The sequence below is a fragment of the Eleutherodactylus coqui genome, chromosome 1 (assembly GCF_035609145.1).
Source record: "Eleutherodactylus coqui strain aEleCoq1 chromosome 1, aEleCoq1.hap1, whole genome shotgun sequence".
NCBI classification, from domain to species: Eukaryota; Metazoa; Chordata; class Amphibia; order Anura; family Eleutherodactylidae; genus Eleutherodactylus; species Eleutherodactylus coqui.
The window spans coordinates 142,799,050-142,811,349 of record NC_089837.1 but is presented as its reverse complement, the minus strand read 5'-3'; the positions used below and the strand labels follow the sequence as shown (position 1 = coordinate 142,811,349).

The window sequence follows — 12,300 nt, the reverse complement described above, 5'->3', positions numbered from 1 at the left end:
GTCGCTTAAGGATTAAAATTTGTGTCACTCGTCTTGATCGCTCGGGCGATAAAATTGAGCCGAGTTTTGCAAAATCTGATCTGGTCATCCAGATCTTCCAAATTTTCAGTAAAAATAGACTGAATCATTTTACAATTAAAAGTAGAGGGAGGTATGTTTGTGTGTTCTATGGGAGTCAAAATAGGTCATCCTGATTCAAAATAATGTTTTAAAAATTTGGTTGGGTACTCCTCGGCCTCATATTTCATTAATTGCTCCACACTAATTGCAATATGTGAGTGTTGAAATTGTAAGTTACATTAGATATATTAGAAGCTACATCCATAAACAGTATTTCTCTGTCTTAGTTGGGTTGTAAAGGTCATGATTGTTTTCCTTTGAGGCAAGATTCTTCTAAGGCTGGGGTCACACGGGGCGGATTCCCACCGGAAATCCCGCGGTTTGGCCGCAGCAAAAACCACCAGATTTCCGCCGGGAGAACCGCCGCGGAAAAACCCGCCGCGGCTTTGAAGCGGTCCAGCCGCTCTCTCTTCCGCTGCGGCCGGCGCTCCCATAGAGGAGAGCGCGGCTGCAGGGGAAAGAAAAAAGAATGGACATGCTGCGGTCGGCAAAGCCGCGGCTGCGGTCGGCAGAGCCGCGCCGCAGCTGCGGTTTCAGCCGGATTAACCGCAGCGGATTGGCCGCCCCGTGTGGACAAGATTTCTGAGAAATCTCATGCACATGGCTGGCTAATCCTGGGATTACCGGCCGCAGGCGGATTTGCCGTGGCGAAATTCCGGACGGAATTTCCGCTGCAAATCCGCCCTGTGTAAACCCAGCCTAAATGTCAGGTGTGATGTGAAGCTGGGCCTGGTAAAAGGGGAGACTTACCGAAACAAGCATTTTATACATCTTTGATACACTTTAGATTTCATAGTTCCTTTAATGATCACAAGACATTTATGTCCTGAGACAGCCCCAAATCAGTATACTTTTCCCACTTTTGACATTTGGGATGAGTTTTTAGTGTTTGCATGTCATGTTCTTTCTCTTTCAAACATAGTATTGTACATTTCTGTTAAAAAAGTTCCACTTTTGTCTCATGCATCCATAGAACATTTTTCCATAACCCTTGTAAAGCATTCAACTGTTCTTGAGCAAACTTGAGGGCCGCAGTGTTTTTTTTTGGACAGCAGCAGCTTCCTTCATTGTGTCCTTCCATAAATGCCACTTTTGTCCAGTGCTTTTCTAATAGTGGACACATGAACAGAAGATTTTAGCAGTTTGTACAGCATTGTATAGATCTTTTGATGCTACCTTTTGTGTTCCTTCTCAACTCTCTCAAGATTGCCCTTTGTGCTCTTGGAGTGATGTTAATAGGAAATTGACTCCTAGGGAGAGTAACAACAGTCAATTTTCTCTATTTGTATGTAATGTGTCTAGTTATGGAGTGATGTACACCCAGGCCTTTAGCAATGTTTTTGTAGCCTTTTCCAGCTTTATGAGCCTCTATAAAATGTCTTCGGAGAGTTATTTGCATATAGGCATGATTCATACTAACCAATATTTCTTGAGAAAGCCTTGTCAGTAACCCGGCTTCGTCTTTCTTAATTAAAAACACCTCTAAAACCCATACTTCTAATCTCATCTCCTTAAAGACCTTTTGACAATTAACACAGAGGTTCACATACTTTTTCTCTCTGCACTATGGATGTTTTCTCAATATGCTCAAAAAAAGACATGAATGATATAACAACTTTGTGTGGCACTAGTTAAGTTAAATTGTGTTTGTAAAGCTATGACTTAAATAATGCTTCTTCTGGTGTCCCCAGCCCTGGTCCTCTCCGCTACTGGTACCACCAGCACTTTTGGGTCCATATCCCTCCAGTGATGCCCTACCCAGCTTGACTGATCAAGTGGTTCACCCCAAAACACATACAGTATCTTATGAAGGTTTTTAATTTATTTAACAAGAAGAGAAGTTAGATATTATGTCCTACTGTCTTAAGACTTTTATTGGGGAGTGGCATCGAGTTACCATTTTTTTTGTCCTCACATATCTACCTTACCAACATTGGTGGGTCCATCTGGTTGGCAGCACCTCCATTATCTATTTTTTGTAACCCTCTCTAAGGGTTTTCAGTTCCAGATACTTATCTGGAACACAAGCCTCTGAAATTATTGGGATTTTAAATAGTAATCAAAGCATAAATCCAGGTAATTAACGAGGTTTACTTACTTTATCTTGCAACTGTAAGGGGCTAGATGCCAGCTATACCTTAGGTTCTTCTCCCCAAAGACTAGCTTGCAGCAAACATTGGTCAGGAACCCACAATAGTTCCACTCACTTTCAGGCCTTGCAGTCTTTATGTCCCAGTTATGAGCTCAATGTTTTCAGCTGAGCTTACTGGGGCCCACAAGACCGTCCTAGGTTGGATCCGTACCTCACCCAGGCCAAGTGTCTGGGTTAGATATACACCTCATCCAACACCCTCCCAATTACCTGTTCACAGTGGTAATCAGTGAATTTTTTGCATAGTAAAATATTACAAAGTAAATTTCTACTGATCTTATGTCACGATTATCTTTCTATACTGTTTGAGTGAAAATCAAATGTTGGTGAGTCAACATAGATATAGATAGATAACGAGATCGATTGATTTTCAAAAAAACACCTCTATGAGAAGACAACTTTGTTATCCAGATCAGATTACATATGACAGATTTTCAGTTCTATCATATATTACACATACTGGCCATTTTCACTGAAAAGAACCCATTCTCCCCTTCCCGAAAACCTTTTCATGACAATTTTGGATGGATGTCTTTAAGATGCTTTACTGTAGATAGAAAAACCAAAACTGTAAATACGTCTGAATTACCCGAGTTTCCAGAATTCTCAAAGTGCAGAAAATGCAGTCTCATTAATATTTCAATAATACTTTTAGCTTCTGAATTTCATAGAGCATTTAAAAGAATTTCATAAAGCAAATTGTCTTTGCTTCTACAAGTGCGTCCATTTTAAAGTGCTCATATACTCACAGAGGCTTTGACGTAATGCCTCCAACAGAGTGTAACCTTTAGTTACCCTCTTATACAGATTTGTTGAAAAGTAGTGAAAACATTTAATTGACAAACTATTTGTTTTTAGTGAGCCCAGGGAAAAAAACAGAATATGTTTTTAGGTTAAATAACAAAAAGTGCATCGCAGATTCTTCTCCCAACACATCAAGCAATATGTTTTAGCGAGGAAACAATAATGCATAACAGAGTGCCATGTGGATTACCTTCAATTCGCTTCTGAATTTCTAAAGCTATATCCAATGCATTAAAGGGCAAAACTGGATCACTTGCTATTCGCAGAACAATTTCTGAGGTCAGCTGAAAAAAAGGTTTAGAGAATGATCACTTTTTGCAATAAAAATATGCTACAATCTAGCATGCTCTATAAAATATGAAGAGTAAAGAGAAGGTCTAAAATACTGTATGAATAAAGGGTACGACATTGAAAATATTCAGATTTTTTTCACATGCCTAAAAACTTATTATTTAGCAAAAATGCTGGGTTTAAATCATGGTTTTGAAAAAAATAGTAGTGACAAAAATGTAAGAAACTGGTAAATGTAGATTAGTTAGCTCACTTTTAGGAACTATATATAGTTATTTAATGCTATATCCTTCCATATAGTATATTAAATCTACCAATGTACACAAACAGGTATTATTATAAATAAATAAATAAATAAATATATATATATATATATATATATATATATATATATATATGTATGTATATATATATATATATATATATATATATATATATATATAATTTATATTTATTTATCTTTTTAATAGATCTAAAGTGAGCATGGTCTCCAAGCATTGAGGATAGCATGGATTAAAATGTCAAGAATCCTCTAGAAAATAGTTGTAAAGGTATTAGATAGGGATTTGTCAAGGGAAATACTATTGCTGAAACATGTCATTTCTGCAAAGGAAATGTAAGCTATATGGTGAGCTCACACTCAGCAAGAGTTCATCTGCTGGGGCCCTGCTTCAGTTTTTGACATTTTATTGTCCTTCCAAGACCTGTATTATCTACAAGCAATGTACTCTAAGCATCTTATAAACTTTTACTTTTTCTTGTAACATTTTTTACACTGCATTTTATTTTGTTATAAATCTTTCATTTATCTTATACCTGACTTGGCATTGATCTGTTAGCAAGGATCATTAGGTCCCCATGCAGTGTTACACTTGGTGTCAGAAGTGGGATCCTATTAAGAACAAATATGCCTTCCTATAAAAGGAACAGCGAGAATAAGATTTATGAGAACCCAATGATTTTTTTTTTCCAGTTGTGCAAATTGATATGTTTGTTCTTATTCACCCAGCTGCCCCGCAATTCTAGACAGTTAAGATGTATAAATTGTATATATTACAATATTACCCAGTATGTCCACACTGCAGCATGAAGGATTCATGAGAAAGAATGCATTGAGTGTACTGAGCACATATGCTTGGAGTTTCAAGTGAGAGCTGTTCTTTATATTGTTTGAAATATGTGTATTGTAATGCCTTTGACAAGCAAAGAATGTTTCTTTTATGTTTTAATACTCTTATCAAGAATGTCTCCTATTGTTTTATTTTACTTTTCAATTACATCTAGAATGTAACCATCTGTTTATATGTAGGCGTAAAAACAGATGACATCAGCCATTTTTAGACATATGATATTGCTGTCAATGTGACTGTTCTCATCAAGAGAAACCAAGTAATCTTTGGGATATGATACCTTTTAATGGCTAACAAAAAGACATGATGTTATAGCGAGCTTTCAAACCTTCTCGGGGTTCTTCCTCAGGCTCAATGGAATAGATCTGAAGATGCATGCATATATATACATATACACATGAAAAGGCACAGACATGGTGGGATTAATTTACACCTAAAAGTACCAGAAGAGGATGAAAAATCATCCTTGACCTTGATAATATCATGCATTCTGATGTGTGACGCAGTCAGGATGCGCAGTCAGCTCCTGCTCCCCACAGATCTCCCACGCTCCCCTTTCTAATACATTCTATTATCATTTTACTTCCCATGTGATCACTTTCTTATTATTACTGTTATTCTCCTCCTAGGAGTGAGATATTTTAATAATATTTATATTTTCTTGATCACTATTATTTGTGGTAAACAGTTAACCCTTTCCAATCCAATTTGTTTCCTGGTTTTCCTAGGGGGCTTACTCTTTTTCTGCCGTTATACAACAGCGCTATATGCTGGCTAAAGCTGGTACTGCATCAGGTGACATGTTGAATAGACTCCGACAGTAGAGAGGCTGGCAATATACAGTAAGAGAACCCCGATGGATGTCTTCCAGCATCGGAGCTGTACAGCCTTAAATCATAATGTCTTTAGACCTCAGACAGTGGACTGGAAAGGGTTAAATTACATACATATAGATGGATAATAATTACATGCATATTTATTCCTTTTTATCTTTGATTACTACCATCCATGGTAAACTGTTCCACGAGACACCTGCAAATGGAGTATAATAAAATGCATATTTATTTATATTTCAATCAATGCCTTTTAAATGTATTTAATTTTGTACGGGAACATTTTTTCTTTCATATAAGAGTTAACTACTTCCTTTTGATGCAACCATCATCATTTGTTCACTTATATACATCGCTTTCATTTAGTATGGGGTACTAAGCCCTATTTCCAACCAGTGCTTCCAACCAAGCCATACGTATTCAGCTCAGCCATCATGTGATCCTAAGTATGAGAAGGCTATGCCCACCCCTACCACATGATGGGCTTTCAGCACAATGGCATGGCTAGAACACACTGACAGTACTTTACACCTGCTCGTAACTCTTACACTCCTTGTTCACTAAGGAATGCCTCCTTTTGAACAACCCCCTTTTGATTCCCTATCTTATAGTAACTGGCACCGTAGGAACAGCATGGCCTTTGACATGCGTTTGCTGAAAGCAAGACACTAAACCCCACAAACACACCAGTGCCATTAAAGCTTGCATATTGATACTTATGTAATGAATCTCCAATGCTTACACCATGGGGCAGTAAATGGCACCACATGAACAGCATGGTCCCTGAATATGCTAACCCTGAAAGCAAGACTTGTAACCCGTTGAATACACTAGGGCTATTGAGGCTTGCATATTGATGCTCATGGATTGAATTTTCATCGTTTATACGTCTTGACAGGTTAAGTATAGATTTTTAGAGACATTTCAAGAGACAAACAGATCATTTTTTATGTGTATGTACTGAAAATGTTTTTTTTTGTATATCTACATATATCTCCACCTCCCACAACCCCTCACCCCTTTGTTTTTAGGTGTCACGTGCCCTAAACATGAAAAAGGTTTAGTACCACCATACCTATTTAAACGTGGTCTATGTCAGTGCACTTTATGCTTGAGAAAGGCGACATAGTATCACCGAAACGTATTGCATTGAAATAACCTGTATGTTTTTATGTATTTTTTGTTGTATATTAAATATATATCCCCTTATACAATTATGGTTGTTTTGGTTGAATCCTATCCAAATACATTTCCTGTTGAGCGCAAGATTTTTTTCTACTCTTTCCTCTGTTACTTTGACCAAAAACTGACATTTTTGGATCTGTCCTGTGGTGCTCCTATTACCTGTGGATTCCCATGTTCACAAGACTCGTATTTTTGCAGACTTGGACTTCAGGTGTGGTGACAGTCTTCCTGGAGGACTGTCTCCACCAGGTAAGTTACCCTTATCATTTATCTAATATCAATTATTTGTATCTACTGCCATTTACACAAGGTGCCATCCTACTATATTTTTCCTATATGAGATAGGAAAGAATTAACCATTTCATTGCCTTGGGGCATGGGTGTGGTCCAGTGCACACTATCTAAGGATTTCTGTAGAATCAAATGGTGTCCTGTCAAGAGATATCAGTGGTGTGCATCGGAATCCTAGCAATATGGTGCAAGTGCCACAAGGATCCAGAAAGGCAGTGCCAGAATGGTAAACAATAAGTGACAACACAATTGGCACAGTAGGTAGTAGTGCACTATAAGCTGGTGGTAAAGAAATTGATTCATAAGGACGGTGCTTGCTCTCATGCCCTATCTGGGCATATGGAAATTATAAAGGGGTTTCCTTAGTTGAAACTCCCCTCTATGAGACGGAACAGAGAGATGATTACAAACAGTGTTTAGATAGCCTATAAATGATATTACATTTCAATTTATCACTATTACATAGTAACATAGTATGTTAGGCTGAATGAAGACAATGTCCATCTAGTTCAGCGTCTTTCCACCCCCCTTATTGATCCAGAGCAAGGCAAAAAAAAAAACCCAACAAGGCAGAAGCCAATTTAGCTCATTTAGAGGAAAAAATTCCTTTCCGACTCCATAATGGCAGTTCGAATAATCCTTGGATCAACGTTTGAGTTCTGCCTAACTCCAAGACCCGGATCAACAACCCCGCTGGTCACCTAATGTCTATATCCTATAATATCATAGAGCTCTAGAAAGGCATCTAGTCCCCTCTTAAACTCCTCTATGGATTTTGCCATCACTACGTCCTCAGGCAGAGTGTTCCACAGTCTCACTGCTCTTACGATAAAGAACCTCCTTCTGTGTCGGCGATGAAACTTGCTTTCTTCTAGACTTGGAGGATGCCCTCTTGTTTCCATCGCAGTCCTGGGTATAAACAGATCATGGGAGAGATCCTTGTATTGTCTCCTAATGTATTTATACATAGTTATTTGGTCGCCTCTTAACCGTCTTAAATGTCTTAGGGCTCCTGCATTTTTTTAACGCAAATTTCAATGGGACTTTCTAATGTTAAAAACGCATCGCAAATTTATACTTTGTAATTTTTGTGCGATGCGTTTTTAACATTAGAAAGTTTCATTGACATTTGCATTAAAAAAACGCAAGTGTGTGGGAGCCCTTAACTATTAGCCTTCATTGCATGTCAGTAATACATTTCTAAATGTAAATTTTTATGGGTTCAGGCAGACAAGCGTTTTTTTTCATGCATGAGTAGCCGTGCAAAAAAAAAGCATATTGTGTGTAGAAAAATCACGCGAATGGGTGCATTTGCACTCACATGTCCTATCTTTTGCAGGTGTGATTTTGTAAAAATCAGACATGTGAACACTTTCCTTGGAAAACATTGGTTCTAATAGAGCTGCTTTTTGCGCGCACCTATTCATTGCACAAAAAAAAAAAAAAAAAAAAAACGCTCCTCCGACCACGGCCTAAGGCCTTAGTCACACGGGCGTTTTTTCACGCGATTTGCGGATCGCATGACGGATGCGCATCCGCAAATCGCGTGACCGGTGCGCGCAAGTCGCCCGCAAATCGCCCGAAAATCTGCTCCTAGCTGCGTTTCATTAGAAACGGGCCGGAGCTGTCCAGCGCATTGCATTCAATGGAGACGGCAATACAGCCGTCTCCATTGAAAGCAATGCGCTGCGGGCGAGCCAATCAGAGGCATGCCTCACTCACACCCATTCATGAATTCATTAATGGATGTGAGTCATACCTGCCCCTGATTGGCTCAGCGCTGAGAGGCAGCAGTCACTCACCCATTCATGAATTCATGAATGGGTGTGTGAGTGAAACTGGCCTCTGATTGGTCAGGCTGTGACCAATCAGAGGCAGATCATTCAGCAGGCGGGGATTTTAAAGCCCCGCCGGCTGAATAGTGCCGAGAAGCAGTTCAGGAGAACTGACAGCGGCCGCGGCTGGACTCCGGCTGCACTAGAAAGGTGAGTATACAATTTTTTTTTATTTTTACACATTTTAGGATGAATTGCAGGGAAGGGTTTATATATTTAACCCCTTCCCGACAATTCACCCCGCGCACGCCGGCAGCCCATTGCTTTCAATGGAGCGGCTGTATTGCCGCTCCATTGAATTCAATGGGCAAACATCGTTCTTCTCTGCCACAGCTGTTACAGCTGTCTTCTATATGTTCTCAATGGGGTCGGCGCTGCTGCCGCCGGCCCCATTGAGCGCATATACAGAAGCGAACAGGAATCGCAGATCGCAGATAGGTGCGATCTGCGATTTTTTGTTCTATAATTTATCGGACGAGCGCATAAAAAGCGCTCATGTGTCCGATACCATTGCAAAGCAATGGTTTTAAAAAATCGCCGGACGCATGCGCATGCGCAAATCGCGGCAAAAAACGCCCGTCTGACTAAGCCCTAAGTGTGTGACCCCTGTAAACCTTTATATATCCTGGGAGAAAGGCTTTCCTGATATCCCATTCTTGGTGGAGCGCTGACTGGACATGTGTGGATGAGCTTTACTGCTGCCCCCTCCCGGATCCACAGATTGGTTAAATGCAGTACTTATAAATATACTGTACATATCCTGAAGGCTGCATTGCAAATAGGACTATTTTAGGGCTGATAGAAATAAAGCAATAAACCAAGTACAATGCCTCCCCACACACAAATATTCTTGAGCAGGTTGCAACAAAATGGGATTGTCCTTTTTAAAGCTTGTTTCTTATATATAAGGGCATGGGTAAATATAGTTAGACCTCCTAAACCAATATCAAACCCCAGATCATACCCCTAAGTAATTTTAAGACCCCTCACCCACTAAACACATTCAGACCTCTTATATAAATAATAGACCCAAGAATAGATCCCTCAAATAAATTTCAGACCCCAGACCCCTAAATATAATCAAACCTCACAGCAAACCTCCTACAAAATATCAGATTTCAGATCGCCTATATTAATTTCAGACTCCAGAGTAGAGCTCTAACTTTATTCAGACCTCAGATCAGACAAAACATAATATCCAGTCCCCAGAGTGTACAGTATACTTACTCATCTCACTCCCAGCCTTGTTCAGCTCTGGGCATAGCTGCACTGGGTCTTGACACTGTCTGGCATCAGAATGTTGTGTTTGCCTCTACTCACTATGTCCTCATGCCAAATGAAATCAGAATCCAGTGCATCACTGCCCAGAGCTGAAGAACAGCTGAGAGTGAGGAATATAAATGTACAAGTCACTATCTATTGAATAAGTACCATAGATGATGGCTGATTGTTTTTACTGCACTCTATTTTAAGCCTTCCTCCTTCCCTTACAGGATAACTGAGTGAGGGAAGCTAAAAAAGGACTTAGGCCCCCCTCACATAGGCGTTTGCAGAAACACTGCATATTTTAACGCTGCATTTACTGCAGTTTCAGCAGTGCTGTCATGCGTTTCTGACAACGTTTTTGGCTGCGTTTTCATTGAATGGCTGTGATTGGTTCTGGAACACTAGCTTAGTCAATCAGAGCAATCTCTTGCTGTAAGCGGGGTTTTCGATCCCCATCACCAGCAATAGATGCTCTGTCGGTGCGGACAACTGCATGGGAATCCTGCAGGAGCGTTGGAGGGACCCGGAAGGCGCATGCTAGGTGAGTATACCTTTTTTCTCACATAGTGTAGCTAGGGCATTTAGCGCTGTCAAAAAATGTGGTACCAAGTTGTGCCATGTTTTCAGCAGCGCTGAAAATGCTGCCCATTCATTTCAATGGGCGACGTACAGCATTTAAAAATGCTGAAACACCCAAAAATAGAACATGCACTGCTCGAACATTGTGGCACTGAAAAGCGGCTGTCTGCGGCTGTGTGAGCGGTCCCAGTAAAATAATGGGAGCATTGTACCGTGATTAGCACAGTGCTGTAAAAAGTTGCGGTAAAAGGCGCCTGTCTCAAGGGGGCCTTACTGTAAAACCAGGTAAGTTTACATGTTTTTATTTGTCATATTAACTGTTTCTAGACCTTCCACAAGACATCCTACAAAAGCTGAGAATGAGCGTAAGGTTATGGTTAAAGCAACAGTGCTCAAGACTGATATAATCGTTAGCCAACATTAGGCACAATAAGAATATAATGTATAACTTAGTACTCATTATGTAGTCTTCCCTATTACAGCAACCAATTTATAATAGATATTGAGAGGTGTGAAGCAGTAGCAATGAAAGAAAGACATACTGTATATTGATTTATTTTTGTTTTATTGTTCTATTACTTTTTAGCATGTTCAATACTCTCATTTCCAAAATTACACAAACATTAAAATTGATTACATCTAGTTGAGCCAAATAATTCACCATTGCACTTTGATATAAACGGCATGAAAGATTTACAAAGAGGCTACTTGTATAACAATTTTGTATTGTATCTAACATCTACAGCGATATTATTTGAAACAAAAATCATTGAAATGATGGAGATTTTGCCAGACTATTCTTTTTTAACCTACCATTGCTGCTTAATTAAGTTGCTGAGTGAAACATCCTAAACTTCAATTAAATGCTCAATAAGAAAGATACTTAATTTTAGGTACTGGAAGATAATTAAATGACAGTAAAATACTATTTTAATGGAGTGAGTAAACGATTGTCTAGATGGGTTAACCCAAAAAAGATTTTTTTCTTATATGATGAAGTAGCTCTTGATTTTATCTAGAGAGGTCTAATATAGTTTTCTTATACAAATAAATGATACTGTAAAACGGATAATTGAGACATGATATCCACAGTATGCCTACTTTTGTTATCCTGCACCTGGGTATCTTCTCTGTCTGCTGGTAGAGTTAGAATGTTGTTCTTTTCTGTTCTTCTTCTATATTATCCTTCTTCGTCTTGATAGCGATTTGTTTAGGTAGTGTCTATTGCTCTTTATATCAAAATGTAAAGTTTAGGGGCATTTCCTGATTTGAAAAGGGGGTCTACTTCTTTTTGTTTCCAACAAACAGTGGCACTCATGCCCTTGAGCTGTGTCTTGTATTGAAGCTCATCCTTACTGAAGTGAATGTAATACCAGACACAGATCATGAAAAAAACCCTCTGTTTTTTTAATGTTGGGCATGCATAAACTCCTTAGTGGACACAAGGTATATTATTGGATCTATCAGGCAATTGTGATGAATATAGAGTGAGCTCTCACAAAATCAGTTTCTTTGTGCACAAGCAAGGGATTCATATCATATCTGTTAATGATATTTTGTCTTAGGCTCAGCAAACTTGGACCCACTATGTCAAACACAGATTTGGCTTAGGGCCCATCCAGAGGCAACACCTGAATAACCCTTTACCTTTTAATTGCACAAGTTGGCATGTGAGCTTTGCTGCAAGGTCCCCAAGGTCATTACTCTGGAAGTAGTCCAAGTAATGTGGCAACTGATCTACTATAGACCCAAGCACTGTACCTGAGGGTGTGAACAGGAGTGTAGATAATGTGGATCAGGGCGGGCAGCACAAT

General features: G+C 39.3%; 1 protein-coding gene across 1 annotated transcript in view; it reads right to left on the bottom strand.

Annotated features, from left to right (window-relative positions):
• The window catches only part of NAALADL2 (N-acetylated alpha-linked acidic dipeptidase like 2), an 855,965-nt gene that overhangs the window by 61,313 nt on the left and 782,352 nt on the right, over positions 1-12,300 (bottom strand). Inside the window, 1 exon segment of the mRNA XM_066601349.1 lies at positions 3,267-3,360. Within this exon segment, the coding sequence (XP_066457446.1) occupies positions 3,267-3,360 (94 nt within the window).